The sequence below is a fragment of the Hippocampus zosterae genome, chromosome 20, assembly GCF_025434085.1.
Source record: "Hippocampus zosterae strain Florida chromosome 20, ASM2543408v3, whole genome shotgun sequence".
In the NCBI taxonomy this organism is placed as follows: domain Eukaryota; kingdom Metazoa; phylum Chordata; class Actinopteri; order Syngnathiformes; family Syngnathidae; genus Hippocampus; species Hippocampus zosterae.
The window spans coordinates 2990243-3008659 of record NC_067470.1 but is presented as its reverse complement, the minus strand read 5'-3'; the positions used below and the strand labels follow the sequence as shown (position 1 = coordinate 3008659).

The 18417-nt window shown below is 45.8% G+C and overlaps 1 protein-coding gene across 3 annotated transcripts; it reads left to right on the top strand.

Annotated features, from left to right (window-relative positions):
• Positions 1–590: 590 nt before the first annotated feature.
• On the top strand, positions 591–18352 carry LOC127593135 (collectin-12-like). 3 transcript variants are annotated; one of them, XM_052054378.1, is made up of 10 exons: positions 591–908; positions 2504–2554; positions 12045–12167; positions 14190–14276; positions 14867–15910; positions 16257–16739; positions 16955–17091; positions 17185–17294; positions 17755–17903; positions 17987–18352. In XM_052054378.1, exons 1-10 carry the CDS (start codon positions 827–829, stop codon positions 17998–18000), a joined length of 2280 nt encoding a protein of 759 aa, XP_051910338.1. In that variant the 5' UTR covers positions 591–826; the 3' UTR covers positions 18001–18352. The 3 variants fall into 3 exon arrangements, with proteins under 3 accessions (XP_051910338.1, XP_051910339.1, XP_051910340.1); XM_052054379.1 differs by having other exon boundaries at positions 592–908; positions 17990–18352; XM_052054380.1 differs by lacking the exons at positions 591–908; positions 2504–2554 and adding an exon at positions 8305–8445.
• Positions 18353–18417: the final 65 nt, after the last annotated feature.

Sequence of the window (18417 nt, the reverse complement as noted above, 5' to 3'; positions counted from 1 at the left end):
AATGAGATTTTTAATTTTCTAATCCAGGGGTGCCCATTAGGTAGATCCTGATCTACAGGTAGATCTAAAACAGGTCCCAAGTAGATCCGAGGAGTGTCGAGAAGAAAAAAAAAACCCATTTGTGTGTCTTTGTACATGTTAGTAATATATATTTTGTGTTAATATACAGTGCACACTAATCAGTATCATTTTCACTAGAAAAAATATTTAAAAAATAAAATAAAGCAGGTAAATCTTACATTTGTGCGTGTGTGTGCGTGCACGCGCCGGTAAGGGTAGATCCCGTGAGGTTAGTTGATCAAAAAGTAGATATTCGATCCAAAAAATTTGGCCACCCCTGTTCTAATCTGTAGATTAACAAATGCTTCTGTCATGGCCGTGTAAAGTTAGCGATCGTTAACGGTGTTCGCCATCGGATTCAGTTTGGACTTCACAATAAAAGTTATCTAATATATTCATATCAATTCAATAAAAATTAGTTTAGCACATTCGAATCGATAAAGTCACAACAGAGGAGTGATACAATTGAACGAAATGCCGATTGTGAGTGGATGATCTTTTATTCCTTTACTTTTGAAGGTAAGATCCGGACGTCACAACATGCAGCTTGACTTCTCCTCGCAGTCGAAGAAACGGCGTGAAGAGGAGACAGAAACAGAAACAGCACATCAGTCCCGCTAAGAGGAACTACCAGAGCGATGGGATTCCAACAAGTGTAGTTTGATATTTCCTTTTTGCTTTGATGTTATTATATGTGTATTTTCCCCCCAAGCAATAGTCGTTCGTAAACTCGGGGAACATTTACTATTGAGCCACTTTGTGCCGGATGCTGAGATGCGCACAAAGTGACAGACAGCGATCCTTGTGTCTTCTTCTGTCCCCAGCGACCAATCAAAGCGCAATGAAAGGTATTATTCATTGTTATCATACTTAATCAGTCATTTTAAGCGACTGTCATGCTTTTGCAGTTTCATGATAAGTAGCAGGGCTGCGCAGCGTACACTTGAAAGCACGTCTGCTTCACGGGTTCTGAGGTTTCATGTTCTAATCTCCTGAGTTATAGAAGATGGATGAAAGGATGTGCAGGATGTAAATATAAATTTGAAGCGCGGTGTACTCGTGATTTGAAGATTTGCCTCACAGTTGAGATGTTCTGGGTTTGATTCTGGGGCTTGCTCTCTCCTTCCCAAAACTTGCACGTCAGCTTCATTGTCCGTAGGTGTAAAAATGACGGTTGCTAATCGGGGAGGGGGAATCGATTATATAGAATAAACAATCTACCATATTTTAAACACGCAATACAATAGAACATAGTAGAATCGAGCATGTATGTATTGAAAGAAATTCAGTGCAATCCTTTTTTTTTCTTTTTTTTCTTTTTTTACATTTTATGGATGGTATTTAACTTTTAAAACCATTACAATACATTTAATAATACAAGAATTGTTTTTATACGTTTACTTAGGTACAATTGCGCTTCACCTAAAAGTTATAATTTTGAAATCAGTCACTTCAGTACACTTAAGTGAACTTCCCTATATTTCTGGGCGTCAATCTTCAAAACGTGCGTCATGTTACTGTGACAAAATAAGTCTGCACCGTTTCCAGTGAACTAGCCGCCTACATTACTATTTTTAAATGTTGAAGACTATGGTGGTACTTGGCGAGTTCTTTTAAGAGGTGGTACTTGGCACTAAAAAGTTTGAGAACCACTCACTCTGTCTTGATTGAAAAAAATTGGATGGTGATTAGTATTGATAGTATCTTCCTGCAATAGTGCTACAAGGCTATGCATGGTTGACATCACCACTAGTTTAATAGCAAAGTGACCCCTCCCTCACCAAAACATCTCATCAGTCTCTTCCCCATGAGGCCACCCCCCCTCCCCCAGTTAGCACCATCTGTTTACCATTAAACCATGATGTTCTTTAGTGTAGTGGCACGTTATGCTCCTGGTCTTGGGGAACCCAAGGCGCACGACACATAAGGATTTTTACAATCTTAATGATTGTTACACAGCCCAGACATTATAATTAAAAAATATATATAATTATCAGGCATTTAACACTTTTGACCGTATTGTGTGTGGTGTGTTGCAATAATGTCACCACAGAACAGCAGCCACATAAAGATTGTGTTCCGCAACCGATAAAATTCTCAGCGCGGGGAATCGTGCATGATCATTTTTTTGACAGAAAACCAAAATCCAAGAAGAACAAGCACGACCTGATACGTTGCCTCAATATCATACTATATGTCATCATATAGTTATTGCGCAATACACAGCCAGATCGTTAACCTGTTTTCCAGGTTTGGTCATGTGACATTCATTGTAGCGCGATTTTATTTTGCGCACTCTGCGCCACGACCTTCTAGCACATGCACAATGAATGGGTTCATTGTTGATAGGTACAGTATGACACATTAGAAGTCACTTTTGGCTTTTTTGGGGGGTGGGGTGTGCAAGCTATTTATGTCATATGTTTCTGATTTTGTCACGCAGACGACTTTGCAGACGAGGAGGAAGTACAGTCTTTTGGATACAAGCGCTTTGGTGAGTGATGAATAACACCTTTTATGCATTTTTTTCAAAACGTTTTTTTTTTAAACGCTAAGTAAGTCAGAACCAATCATCCTACCTCGCCATGCTAAGATCATCAACATGTTTAAATCCTGGCAACGAAATGTGGGTTCATGCTAAAACCTTTCAAGAATAATTTCTTGCTTTTATCCAAATAAATTCACCCCCACCCAAAAACACGCAAACATGGCCAAGACCGCAACTATGCAGCATTACGCAACATGAAATGCGCGAGGCAATCCTGCTGTTATGAAGCGGCTTCGACTGTCGGTTTGGCTTTATTGAACTATTTCGCTAGTGGAGAGATGGGTACTGTTGCATTCGCAGGTCAAGTGTTGACTTGATGATAAAATTGTACATGCTTTGGCCACTTCAAGCGTAAGGTTTGAGCACAAGCTACTGGTGAGAAGCGGTAGGTCAGGTCAGGTCAAGTCAAATGTATTTAGATAAGGTTAGCATCAGTTACAGCAACTGCCGCAGAGTCCATCAACACCTTGTCAAACGGGAGAGATGGCGGGTAGAAAGGAGAAGCGGCAGTAAAACAGGCCAACCATAACCCATATAATACTATTGAACCTCTGGTCCACATCTTCACAATATTTAACATCATGCGGTATTTTATTTTATTTTTTCACAATCTGTAAAGCAAAGATTTGACAGCTTTTGCAAGTTTTTGCAAACCCAACCGTCAGATTTGCAGATGCCACGTTTGCTAGCGCTGATTGAGGTGGGACAAGTTGAATGATTTACTGCAGAATGATGACCGAGTGAGAATGTGAGGATTTATATGGCTAACTAATCTTTATCCAGATGATCTGCAACGCAAATAATCTATTTTTATCGACCATGCCCAGTATAATTTGGATGAATAGAACTCCTCTGGCCCGTATTTTCTTTATCGGTAAGGTTATTCTGCACGCAGTGTGTATTTTCTGATCCAAAATCTCCCTCGCTGCAAAGCTTCATTGCATTATTTTGCACACCGTAAAATATTCTTGTCATTTACACATTTGGGTTCACGGTTCAGTGGCGTTCCGTATTTTGGGGGAGATGTTCGGCCCCGTGTCGGCAAAGCAGAGGGGCCCTCAAACTGTGTTCAAACGTATTCCCTGTCATCCGAGTCACACAAGGAGGAGCATCCTGTTTGTTTTTGCCAGCCAGAATCCGACCCATGGTTTAGATTAGAAAACGCCGAGGAGTGCGGGGAAGTCTTTTATTTCGATGAACTCTTGACTTTGTTTGAGGAGAAGAAAGTCAAGATTGCTTTGCTGTTCCTCCCCCTCCGCACTCTTTAGCCTCCCTAATCTACGATTAGCTTCATGACATCAGCGCGCTGAGGTGCATGCCAGCGTGCATGACTCTCACCAAAGACTGACGCCAACTCCACACTTAGTCGACTCTTGCAGTGCCTTGGTATTTTATTTTTTTTCTCCCAAAAACTAATGACTTAGCTTTCTTGGATAGAACATACGTGAGCACATTAGTTTCTCATTCTCGATCTTACGCAAACATCATCCGGTAGGCATGCCCGTATGACGTACATTTACACAAATGCACAAAAAGACATTTATATGACTTGCATGCCAGATGAAAAGCACATGTACTGTCGGTGCGCTGAGTGAATTCATATGGCGGGCCTGGATGCCTGCCACGGTCGAAACACGTTTGTTATTCTCTGTTGGGGGCGCCGGGATAAAATGGCCAACGGAGTTAAAAAGCAATCCACCTGACTGAGCCTTTTTCTCGAAGTCACACGCCCCTTACAGCTCGTGCGCTCGGTCGTCAGTTTGAAACGACAAACTGTGATATGATGAAACAAATGTTGGAAAGAGCAGAAGAGATGGGAGTGTTTTTTGGGATTGTTGCATTGATGGTGTAATGTGACCAAAAGTAGGTAGATCAACACCTAGATAGAAAAGCAAGGGGACATCAATAAACTCAAAGTGTGCTCATCCATATTCTGTACCGGTGATGGTTTCACCACTTCGGGCTCAGCGCACTCCCGAAACCACAATTGGGTGGCGGGGTGCCTCATGCTTGCAACTCCATTCATTCTTGCCATTGTCTGAGAACCAACAACTCATCCATCCCGGGTAACAAAGTCAAACGTACTGTCGTCTTGTTCCCATTACTCAACAGCATGATGAGTTTAACACATACGGTCATGTGATGCCGTGCTCTGCGTTTGATGGAGTGCCAGGAATTTTGGAGTCTCTTTGCAGCGGTTTGGCGGCCTCTCTTATGACATACACTGTTTTGTTTTTTTTTGCTCTTCTTTAGGTCTGCCTCGTAGCTGTTTATACATTTTTCAGAGAAAGGTTCGCGACATCACCATCAGACCTTCCCGCTCCTGTTTTCAGTGTAAAGCAAATAACGAAGAATGACATAACAGAAACAAATTGAATTGGATGTTAGCCATGCGTCTTGTATGTAATGTTCAGTGCGAATGTAACGGGGAGTGTGTAAACAAAAAAAATGAGATGATGTACCGCCAGACAGTTGGGAGGCCAGATAGGAATCCGACAAGGGGATATTTCACCCTAGGGAGACGGACGGCAAGGGAGTGAGGGGGGAAAGTGGGAGAAGGTGGAAGAGATGCAGCCGGCGCTGGAGGGAAGAACAGGAAGATGGCTGACGGGCTCCTGGGTGAGGAGATAAGACATTTGACGTTAAAAGAGTCAGCTGGAGTGAACGAGAAGCATTGGTAAATACCAAGAGAGCCTTCATGTGTGCAAACACTTTGAAAGGAAAAACTCTTAAACAGAAAGAACACCTTAGGTCAGGGGTGTCCAAACTTTTTGCCAAGGGGGCCAGATTTTATGTGGTAAAATGTCGCGGGGCCGACCTTGGCTGACATTATTTACATTGAACAACAATATTGTTCAACAAATTTTAGTGAGCCAGTCTGTTTCACATTTCCATTTTTATTTTAATTTCAACAATCTTAAGAATTTCTTTTGGTTCATTTGAAACAGGTATATCACATGCAACTGCTTATTCACTTGACTTTTTCTTAAACAGAAGTCTCCTGAGTGCAAATTGATTGATTTGAAACATAAAATGTATCACCATGACTTTTCAATAGTCACAAAACCTTTGACTCGAACAACAGGGAAATGAACAAGCAATACACATATCCACAACTGCAAGGATCATTTGAAATATGACATATCAGTCAATATAAACACGGAGTGATGTCTTGTTAACTCGTGAGTGATGCCCTCTAGTGTCTAAATGCTATTACTCATTTAGTGAATGCTATTACTCATTTAGCCACTAGAGGGAAGCAGTACTCTATGAAACATCACTCACCAGTCTACGAGACCAGAGTCAATGCAACACGTGTTCCATTGCGCCCAACCTGCGGGCCAGACGGCACTGATTTTATGACAGGCGCCGAGGGCCGGATGAAATTCGACCGCGGGCCGGATTTGGCCCCCGGGCCAGACTTTGGACACGCCTGCCTTAGGTAGAACCAAAACTCAATCTGTCCCAGAGATTTTAGATGGATTACGTTGACAGAAAAATGCAAATCGCTGAAAGCGTTATGGCACGCTAATTGGTTGAGGTTCAACTGCAAATAATCGTGAAGGATGCAAAAGTATGAACTGTACCAGAACCGGACCACTGAACTGAAGCAGAGGGTGGAAAAGTAATACTTCTTTCTAAAGGCAACGAAAATGACAACACCCGATCTGTCGCCATAGCTTGAATCCCAAATACGTGCACGCTGTCAGAAAATGGGAGTAAGAGTCCATTTCTGATCCCTCTCTCCATAGTGCTAATTAGTGGACTGTGGACAGGCTCCTACTACCTTGATGGATTCAAGACCCAACGTGACCCAATGTGTGTGTATGGACCTATCACAGGCTTTTCTGACGCACCTTTTTCCAGCGTGATGAAAAGCAGCGCTCTACCCGAACTTCCGACACTCTTGTCCAAACCGTCCACCGCTCCATCTCTGCGACTCACACCCTAATAACCCCGCCGTGTCCTTGACATGACCCACGTGCAGATGTCAGGGGGGGGGGGGCCGTTGCTAGAGTTTGCCAATCCTCTTTTAAAACACGTTTTTTTTAATGGGCTCTGATATGAGTGTCTGACTCATTGATTTGGTAATTCGACATACAGCAGGAAGCAATCCGAGGCACCTGTGTTCTTTTAGCGTCTCCTATGAAAACGCGCTAAAATTGCTCATTGTTGGCGTGTCTTCTGTGCTCGCGCGTGAGAGCGCTTTCGAAAACGGTGTCTCACCCGACCTAATGGGTTGACATTTGCAAGTCTCCGGCGTCCGTAAAGCTATAAAATCCCAAACACTTCCCAGCAGCAGAACACCCAGACACACTTTAACAATGTATTTGGGGATTCGTGCTACCCTCCCGCCCCTTCCCCATTTCAGTATAAACTGTAAGAACCTTCCACATCTGACTGAGATGCGTTTGGATCTTGGGAGGCGCGTTGGTAGTCGACAGGTTAGCACGCCTGTCTCACAACGCAGAGGTCGTGGATTTGAATCAGGCCTTCCTGTGTCGGGTTTGCATGTTCTCCCTGTGCCTGCGTGGGTTTTCTCCGGGTATTCTAGTTTCCTCCCACATTTCAAAAACATGCGTGTGCAGGTTAATGGAACACTCTAAATTATCCGGATGTAGCGCCGCACTGGCTTGCCGACGTTTTGATTGTGAAGAACACGCCCCCCCTCGCTCACTCTCTAACTGCAGACGTGCCAGGCCACCCAGAAGGAACTTCAATACCCACGACGCCGCTTAACTTTTCCATTGTTGCCCACCCGGGAGAGCGTTGGCTGGTCATCGGGCTCCTGCTCGTCTGCGTGTCGACGCCTGGCTTGTTTTTGGAAGTTTCACCGTGTAATTGGATGTTCTGAATGCGGTTTGCTGTCACTCTTCGGTCTGAGTTATTGTCGTGAGGCATCCACACCAGTGATCATCGCGTTTCCATTCACAAATCCTCCGGCCCACGGTTCCTTCCCTTTAGTATGAGTTGACAGATTTGAAAGTTTTAATCAAGTCAATCAGTGATTGGTGTGTAGAGCGTCGCGAACCATAGAACTTCATACTTCATCTTGATACTGCGTTTCGGCTTCCACCTTGGAGAAACCGTTTTGGGGGGAGGGGGCTTTTGCCTTATCTGCCATGGAATAACTTATTGATATGTCCGGAACTCCAACAACCGTGTCTCAGTTGTCTACAGTTCGTTATATACGATTCAATTTGACTCTGCGTGACCTTATTATGACTTCCTGGATTTTCGCCAGCAGGAAAGGAACTGTAACTTGGCATGTTTACATTTCGGTGATAGAACATGAAGCACGAAGATGAGCTGCGGCTATTTTAACGCCAGATCTTAAATACCAAATACCATGCTGTCAGAAATAAGATTAGAGTAGGAGCCTGTTTCTGTTCTTCTCCCCCGAGGACTAATTATTGGACGCTGAGGGAACTTGCTCGTCGTTTTTCCAGGGCCCAAAAACTGTTATGTGCCAAGCGGGGGTACGACGCTCCCTTTTTAGATCAACGTAAAATCCTGTCCAGTTCAGTCTGAGAGTCAAGATGCTTCTAGAATGTGAACACCATCAGAAGAATAAATGTTCTCGTCCGTGCCCAAATGTTTCCGACAGCCAAGCCAGGCAGAGAAACACATGCCGTGAATTCCGTTTTTTGGTGGGGAGGAGGTCGGGTTTTATTATCCCAGCTGCTCATCAGAGGGAAGATGTTATTTATTTTATTTCAGCATTACTCCATCGAGTGACACGGAGATGTTTATTTTACTTTGAAGCACTTGCCTCGGCTTGGACCGCGTTGGGAGATTTTTCACATTTTGGATCGGGGAACGCTGCCTTTGAGATGGTGTTAGTTGCCTTTTGGAGGAACAACTTTTTCTTTTTTTTTTCCAGGCGCCCGCAGCTGAAAGTTAAACACTTCTTCTTTTTCATCAAAGTTTGAGTGTAAGCTGTCGGAAGAACAGCGGCGTTTGAATTGTGTTGTTTTTAGAGGATTAAATCTTCCCGATTCCTGCTTTTATGCTGACCTCTTTTCATCGGTGTCGCATGACATCCGTTACTATCATTTTTCCAGATGCTAATGAGGCGGTTATTAGCCAGCAGGCTACACGCACACACACACACAGAGCTGCAACGTTTGGAGTGTTTCAACTCTCATGTTTTGCTTTGTAACCGAACCCCAAGTCACTTGGCAGCCCCCCCTTCACCTCCAAATCCCCTCCGCTGAGTAAGTCCATTCCCTATCCCAACTGCACTGTTGATGTAGTTCTTTGGAAAGTCGGCCTGTTTGTCTTTCGGAATCTTTGCAGAGCCCAACGAGGCCCCCTGGCCCGAGGGAAGCCTAGACGATCGACGAGTTTGTCATACTGGCTGTAGAACGAGCCGATTGAGAAGAAACGTTCCCCTCCGGTGTACCCTCGTAGATATTTCCTTTACATTAGTGGAGTTAGTTGGTCGTCGAGGAGCATACACCCAATTGATGTCTCATTTTTGGCTTTTTTTTTTGTCTCAGCATCTTTGGCATTCTGCTACTCTGTATGTGTAACTGCATTGAGGTTTTTCAGCCTCATGTTTGACATGGCGTGTCAAAAAGGCCTCGTTCTTGTCTTTCTCATTTCTCAACTGGATGATGTCAATCTTGGATGGACTCATTTGGCTAAATATAACAGGCCTCAACAGCTCATCCATCACAGCGCTCTTATTTCTCATCTTCCAGCGATTAAACAAACAACAACAACAACAAAAAAGAAGCCCTCCTTAAATCCAGCGGGGGATTTAAGGAGGGCTTCTTTTTTTTTTTTTTTGGCGGAGGCGGCTTTTGGGGTGACGCTCACTCGCAACCGCAAGACCGCATGATGGAGGTGTTTGGTTTCCATCACGCTTAATAAAAAAAAACCCACACATGAAGTTGTGTGTGTGTGTTTTTGTTTTTTTTTTTCGCACCAAGGCCCATGAACGCTTGAGGAATTTTGGCCCTAATTCCGCACTTCCTCTCGTGTCATTGGCAGGTAGAAAGAAATTTGTTAATTGCACATGCCAACAACGGGAGGGGAGAAGCTGAGGATCCCGGGTAGAGAACCTTGTGTTTTTGCAATATCATGGTAACCGTTTTTTTTTTTTTTAATCAAATCCATTCAGAGGCCACCAAAACACAAATCACGACAGGAAGCGATTCAAACGGCGAACCTGAGTGTGTGGCAGACACGCTAACCACTAATGTACCGCGCTGCCCTATAAATCATCATCATTAACCCACAATAGCATCACAATCGGTTGATTCTGCTTCATTGACGTCAACCGCACAAAAGAAGCTCTAACCAGAGATTCAGACCCAGAGCCTCAGAAACCACGAGGCAGAGACACTAAAACAATTCCTGATTAAAATCTAGATTGAACACATCGTCCTGGAAGGCCGTCCGGTTATTTTTTTTTTAAACACTTACAAGGTCCACATGGAAATCCTCTTTATTTGGAGTTGGTTTTTCCAAGAGTGGCTGCGCTTCAGGGTCACTGAAAGTCACCGATTCGAGTCGATGAGCGCACAAGCAAATGCGGACATGCCATCGTGAGGCGGCACAGGGCAGCTCCGCCGTGTGGGCAAGAAAACTGGGATGTGTATGAGTCACGGGAGCCTCTGTGGCACCCCACCGCCTCACAAACTTGGCAGCAGATTGAAGCTTGAATATTGCCCATTGTCTCCCCACCTCCAAGTTGGGGCAATGAGGTTGCATAAAGACGGACTGGACGTTGACGAGCTAATTCAATTACTTTTCATTGTGATGGCGGCCTTAATTCATTGACGTGTCCTTTTCCAGTCAATCTATGGTTCCTGGAAGTCTGTCGAGGGCGTGAAAGGGGAAGCCGTGAACGTGTGACCTCAGCACTTTGCGTTCCCATTTGTCGCCGCGGAAACCCTGACCGCTATTTACAGTAAATAAACGTCACGGTTCAATCTTAGAGTTTAATCTTGGGGTTTCTTTGTTGACCGAAATGAATAAATTGCCGCTGGTTTCCCCATCGTGGTGCACCAACATCGCACTGCGCCACACGTATAAATATGTGTTCGTACAATTAAAAGAGGTGATGGTGGGATTGAATACCAGCCAGCATTTTGGAGCTTTGAGAGCTGAGTTCAGTGTAAATTGTGTGGTCTGTAATCCTCGAGCGTGGATGAAGCATTTGAGTTGGTTTTTGACACTTTTTCACTCGCCACACGGACGATTGATGCTGCTGATAACACGCCGCCACGCCAGATTGACAGCTGTGTACTCCCCGTTGACTGCAATCGTGCCCGCTCGGTATTTCACCGTCGTCTGTTTTGAATGAAAACTGGCATGCCGTTTTGATCTCCCATCAGTCTCACAATTTGATGGCTTGCAGAAATTAAGAGCAGGGGACAACAAAATCACGACCTTGGGCTGCATAGCATTGGGGGCGTTATTTGAGTTGGGTAGGAATCAAAACCATGAGCGTATTACATTTCACCTCCCTCCCCTCCTTTTTCGCTCGCTCGCTCTGTTTTTTTTTCCCGTCTCTACAGTAAATCTCCCCGGGCTGGCAGGTAGGCAATGCGGTGAGATGGACTTCCTTCCAACGTCTATAAACGCAGACACGGGCCAGTGTTGGCTAATCAAATCATTGTTTTGATAGGAGTTAAACTGTATCGGTGCATAAAGCTTTGGCAGTCACTAATCGTGTCCTGCTAACTCCACTAGGGTCAGGGTTTAGGAGGCAGGATTAGATAAGGGTTAGGAGATGAATCTTAGGTTAGGGTTGGCATGCGGAGTGAGGATTAGGTTCACTTTAAAGGCGGAGCTTGCAGTGTTGAAGTCTAAAGTCTGGTCTTGCTAGACTCTCCAGTTGTTGGCAAATCAAGGATGGACATGTTTTTCACCCCCTGGAGGTTGATAGTCCGCCGTCGCTTCAGCAAACCATCTGAAGCGAGGTAGGGTTAGCCAAGAGGTAGGGTGAGGTTTTGCGTGTGGAATGAGTTTTCGTTACAGGTGAATGAAAACTGGACCCCCTTCGCACACATACTTCCTGAATCTTAAATGAACCACAGCTGTGTTCCCGTAAGCGCGTTCCGCAAGTCCCAAACCTTTATGTTGATCCCACTCCTAATTCTAGCAGAAGAATGATGTTGTTCGGCTACTTGGTTGTTTTTAGCGTTCTGTTTCATTCACTCCATCAGGTTTGTTGAAATGTTGTTGTTTTTTTTTTCCTCTCGCGGTGCACATGGACGAAAATAAGCAACGAGCGGGAGGGGAGGAGGTTGTTTTGGTGCCCCTTCACCACCCAGGGCCCCAAAGGGAGCTTTTTCATGTTGACCCCTCTTGGTCATGACACAAAGCTTTACCCGCAATGCACACTTTTTTTGTCTTAACCTCTCCATAAATAAAACAATAATATATATGGACCCCACCCCCACCCCCTCTCCCTCCACAGCCATCCAGGAGGGCACCCAGTGCACGAAGTGTAAGAAGGAATGGGCGCTGAAGACCTCCATAGCCTTGCTCTATGTACTGTGTACGCTCCTAACCGTCGCCGTTGCTGTACTTGGATATAAAGGTAAGATGAGGATCACGGGGGACATTTTGCATTCATTTCATTTCTGGCTTTTGTCCACATGTGACAGACTTTTTTTTTCAGTCAAGCACATCTGGGTGAAGTGACCCTTCAAGTTACATCTGTCCAAACGTCTTGAGGCTTGTGTCCGAAAATTCAAGCGCTTTATAGAACGCAACTTTCTAGTTTCATGTTTTCTAGGTAGGGTTTGGTCTTTCCGGGAACTGGACTCTCATTGCTCCGACCGTGATTGTCATAAACATTGCCATATGCACCCTCCGCCCCTCCCCTTGTGTGTTTTTTTTTTTTCAAACGTTGAAGTTACATTAATATGTTCAGGGGGTTATCTTTGCGTCTCCATGTCCCCTGTGCACTCTCTGCTACACGCTTTCATGCAGACTTAATCGATCCCAGATGGGCCGTGAGCGAACATAGCGCAACTCCAGCCAAATTGGGTTTTTACTGGCACCGGCGCAAAACTCTGTCAAGGGATCCTCGCCTTGATGTACATTGACGCAGGCCCAGATGGTCGCGTAGCCAGACCTGGAGTGATCGATGACACTTCTTGTTACTACTCTCGGTACTCCGTCTCTGCGCCATCTTCTCAACGTGACCTTTCTCTGACCGGATTGACACAAGCAAAAGGCTAAATGAGGTCAACCTGTCTCGGAGCGCCATTGGTTTTCCCTAAAAACAGTCAGAAATGGAAATGAAAGTGTCGAAAGGGGGGTCACGTTTTCACCTTGTTTCACTTTTGGATTTGGTTAACTGTTCTTTTTTTTTGGGGGGGGGGGCTTTGAGGCCACCACTGGAGGTATTGTTTTAGCAGCGAGATACTGACAATGTAATTATGTCTCATTGGTTGGAAACCTGCTGTGGTAGAACCAAAAATGTAACCCTCACTCTTTTCGCAGTACTGTACATGTAAGTGCAGGAAAGAGTTCAACATTTTGGGGGTTATGTTGTGAAACGCTGCATTTCATCACAGGCTTTTGTTCCCCCTCTTGTTTTATGTTATTTTACCAGGCGTCCCGCAAGGACTGTAAAACCCACAAACAATAATTACAACTTGGGAAAGAACAGCATACTGTTTTTCACCATTGCTAGAAAATCTTTGTTGACTAAGTTAATGTTTTCTATTGTTGAGACTGTTTATAGCTGATTTGGTCACATGTTGATCCAAAAGGACCAAAAAAAAAAAAAAAACAAGAAAAGGAGGCTCTACAAGGGTGGAGGTAGCGAATAGCTTCACAAGGTGGTAGAACTCAGCATTGCTTGTTGTTTTTTTTCCTGTGGTTTGTAACAAATCATCCCCACCAATTTTCTTATGCCGTCAATCTAAGGTCAGGATGATCAGCTAACGTGAAGCTAAGCTAACTAGCCACATTTCCCAGGCTAAATTGTGAGTAATCTCTCATCTCGTCCTGTTTGTCAATCTCCCCAAATGACACCAGTTTTCCAGCAGAGAAACCCAAAGTGGTCCCCACTTTGACGGGTGCCTTCTCCTGGCAGGACCAGTGCTGGTGGTAGGCCCACTCCTTGAAATCCCAGACACATTCCAGAGGAAATGAACGCCAGTGTCGCCTGTGGGGGCGTGAAGAGCCTCCCCTGCAACATGCGGCTGCCTCCCCTGGGTCGTCTTTGATCCTCCATCCACTGTTTACTAAAAGACCCCTCCTGCCAGGTCACCTCCTGTCCCAGGGGAAGGTCCTCCATCCTGAGTCTTTGTCACTGACCCCCCAGGCCGTCTTTGCAGGATCCTTTGTATCTCTTTCTGAAAGTAAAACTAATTAAAGCCGGTGTTATTTACGTTGCTTGACTCAATCCAGGGAGTTACCCTAATCACTTTCCACCGTTATTGCATAGCTATGAGAAATGTGCAGAGATTTGTTCCAAAAGTTTGAATGGTCTCTGCTGATCCTTTTTTCATAAACGATGTCTGTGGTTGGAGGCCATTCTGGCTCCAGAGTAAAGCGCACCGAGGCAACGGCCATACCCAACCTTCATCTTGTGTCTTTTGTGCAGTGGTGCAAAGAGTTGACAGCGTTTCTGAAGGCATTGCCAATTATGGGGGGAAGATTATCGCCGTGGAGACTGACTTGAAAAAGCTCGGTAAGTGTCTCAAGAAAATTCCCGGTGTAATAATCTGTGTGGAACTGATTAGTGATTACTGCAAAGCAATGATGTAGTTTGACAGTGCTTTAAAAAAAAAAAATTGTATTTGCCTTTATCTGACATGTTCCAGCCTGCTCTCTGTCATTTTTCCTGCTGTGTGGCCGCGCAGCCCTTCTTTAAAATCTAGTTTTGAGTCATACAATAAATCAATGCCAAATATCCTTGAAATCTTGCTAAGCTGAGTGTGGCGTATTGGGGTCTTGCCTGATTGAACTCCTTTTTGTCTCACATTTTCGCTCACCCAAAATTGGTCACATTTGGTTAAACCTCAGGGGTATTGGACTTTTGAGGTTCTGCTGTATTAGTCGTGAATTTTGCCATTCGGCTCCTCACTAAAGAATAGAGAGTTGTACAAAAGTTACCAAATCACCAAAACAGTTGGATAAGTTTTAAAAAGGTCCATTTAAGTTCACAAGAAAAGCTCACAGTGCATTTTAGGTTTATTTAGTTTATCCTGAAACTTCACCAAATCGTTTCCCATACAAAACTGCCACAGTCTGCATGATCAGTGGAACGTCTCTCATCAGATGACCAGAGTGGGGATAAATCCGAGAACGCCACCACAGCCATCCATGCCTTCAAGAGTAAGGTGTTGGCCCTCCAGAGGCAGCTGTCCGCCATGGAGGAGCACCTCCACGGTGATCAAGCCAAGCTGAGCCAACTGCAAAACCTCGGATCGGAAATCCAGAGCGGTCAGGCCTCCATTCGGGGTCTTCTGGACAGCAACACGGCCGCCTTGCGTTTTGTCAACGGCACCTTGCACTCCTACGGCGGTGTCCTCGGGGGTCTGCAGGACGACACGACCCGGCTGCAGAGAGAGCTTCAGCAGCAAGTGAAGCTCCAGAATCAGGTCTTACTGAGCATCGGCGGCCTGAACCTCACTCAGGCACAGCAGCGCAACCTTATCGAGGCTCTGCACCGCTCGGTGGATGACACCAGTCAGAACATCCAGAAAGTTCGCAATGACTTTCAAAGTCTGGAGCAGTCCACCAGACAGACACTCACTGATACGGAGTGGCTTCGGAGTAAAGTGTACAACCTGCAGGTTCTAGCAACTAATGCGTCTGTGCTCTCCAAAGCCAACAACGACAGCCTGGAGGAGATCGGATCCCAGCTGGCCTTTGTCTCCAGCCAATTGCAGAACACCAGCAACTTGGCCGACACCCATGACCAGTCGCTAAAGGAGATCCTGGACCAGCAGAGTTACTTCAGCAATCTCACATTGTCTAAATTTGAGCGCCTGGAGGTGCGGCTTGACGAATCGGAGCAGGGCCTGGACCGCGTGACGGGCAACGTCAGCTTCAGCACGCAGCTCCTGGGCTCCATCAACCGCAACCTCAACGCCCTGCGCGGTTGCTCCGACACGGTCGGTCGCCACTCCGACTTGCTTATGAGCCTCAACGGCAGCGTGGCCGACGTGAGGGCGGATGCGTCCGGACTGCGTTCCCAGCAGGAGTACTTGGCGGCACGCTTGGATGAAGAGGTCACCAGCCTCTCTATCATCATGGAGGAGATGAAGCTTGTGGACACCAAGCACTCCCAGCTGATCAAAAATTTCACTATTCTACAGGGTAAGACGTGATGTTCCTGTTTGTTTTGTTCATTGGATTACTCTCAAGCAGCATCTTGGGCTCCATAGCAGGGGCGTCCATCGCACAATTGTGGGGGTTTGGTTACAATTTCAGTTATGGTCTTTCTGTGCTTACTGTATTACGTTCCCCACGTACTTTGTTTTGTTTTTCCCAGTTTCTTCACACATTGCCAAACATGATCGTTCCGTTCATTTATAGACTGTAAGTCCATAGATGTGAATGCGGGCGCGAATACTCATCTGTCTAAATGTGCCCTGAGATTGTCTAGTGACCAGTCGAGTGTGTACCCGTGTACTGCTTTACGAAGACTGCATTTATTTTTCAGGTCCTCCTGGTCCCAGAGGGCCACGAGGGGACAAAGGACCTCCAGGACCAATTGGTCAAACAGGTGAGAAGGGAGAGAAAGGAGACAAAGGTACCTCAGGGATAAGAGGGCCAAGAGGAGAGCAGGGCATTCCGGGTCCGCCGGGTCTTCCAGGCTTAAGGGGCCTTCCAGGTGTCCCAGGCAACCCAGGGTCCAAGGGTCCCAGGGGTTCCGGTGGAAGGGCTGGACCTCCTGGAAGTAAAGGCGAGCCGGGCACTGCCGGTCTGCCAGGTAGAGATGGCCAGCCTGGTCCTCAGGGGGCGCAGGGGCCCCCAGGCATCCGGGGTCCAATAGGGCCGGCTGGAGAGCAGGGGCCGAGGGGACTGCAGGGACCAGTGGGGGCTCCGGGGCCTGCAGGACCACCTGGACCATCGGGGGTGCCCATCCCCTTGAGCCCAGTGTCACTCCAAGATAAGGCAGTCCCTCTGACACTGGGGGCTCCAGGTACGACCTGCCACAAGACAACCATCATTTATCGTACCACAGGCTAGTCGTGGTACTACACTGGAGGCGCGCAACTCAATTCGGCCTCGCCTGTGTACTGTAACAAATCCTAACAAAATGATTCCTCAAAAATCTGCACCGTAGCACAGGCGTGAATGACAAGCTGAATTTCACCATATTGGATTGATGCAACGATATGATTGGTTGTTCTGCAGGTTGTCCACCCGAATGGCTTCATTACAGGAACAAGTGCTACTGGTTCTCCAAAGACTCGCGCAGCTTTGATGAAGCAAAGACCGCTTGTGAACGAAACTCGTCTTCGTTGTTGATCATCCACGACATGGACCAACAGGTGAGTCCCACTCACTCACGGAAAAAAAAAAAGAACATTGTTCTGGTCAAAGTTTATGCTTGATTGTTGTTATTTTTGTTGTTTTGTGTTAAGGAATGGCTGCAGAAGCAGACGAGCGGCAAGGGCTACTTCTGGATGGGTCTGACCGACCAGGCAGAGGAGAACGTATGGCGCTGGCTGGACGGCAGCCAACCGGCTTTCACGTCAGTACTCGCTGAATTCACACTGGCTCAACCACTCACAGGGCTGGCCTCTGTTTGCTGGGAGAAGAAGAAACAATGTCAGCAGTCCACATGAACGTGGAGCTTAAAATCAGTCCACGGTCTGCTCCACAGTACATAAACCCGGACACCCACATCATTGTGCAATAAAATCTTGAGTTTTGTTTTGAGTTAGTTTTAGCAACCAAGCGTTCCAATACAGGAGGACGTTTGATGCAAAATCATCTTGAATACCGCAAGGGAAGTCATTTGCCTATTTTATTGCCCACACATGACTTAAGATAGCATCTTTAATACCACATGTGGAACACATTTACAAGACACCAAGGGACTCTTTATGCTGCCTCACAATGTGCTCCTGTTTTGGTTAGCAACCAAGTGACAACGCCAATGTTTTATGTTTTAATTTATGGGTGCTACATGCCCCTCCCCTCCCTGGCAGGAAGTGGAAGCCCGGCCAGCCCGACAACTGGGGTCACGGCCACGAGAGCGGCGAGAACTGCGCCGGCCTCATCCACGATGGCCTCTGGAACGATTTCTTCTGTGAAGATCTCATAAACTACATTTGCCTGAAGCCACAGACGAACACGCGTACGGGCACCGATTCTTCTTGAAAAATGTTTTTGAATAAATTAAAATGATTCTTGTTATTAAATAGACTCTCCGTGTTTCAGCAGGGATCTCGTAGCAGCAAAGGTGGGACAAGTTAGGGCGGCAGCTAGACCGGACATCGCGCAGGGTCTGGTCCACACACAAAGGGACACACGCGTTTGGGATACGAGCGGCTTGAGTGCAATACAGCAGGAGCAGCCAAAGGAAGGACAATCTTTATTTCTTTTTTTTTTTTTTTAATCTTGCATATTATTTACAATTCTACCCAGTGTTTGATCTACATTTTAATGTGCAACTGAATATTTCTGAATGTATATTTCACTATGCAACTGTGTACCAAACAAGCAATTCCTTCAGTATGAGAAAAATACGTTTTCATTCATTGTTGAAAAATGATTTTTGACGCGATTAAAAGGTGAGAAACGAAATCTGCTATTTAAAGTCAGAATTTTTTTGCAGGTTCGGTGCATCAAACTTTTATGGCCCGTACTTT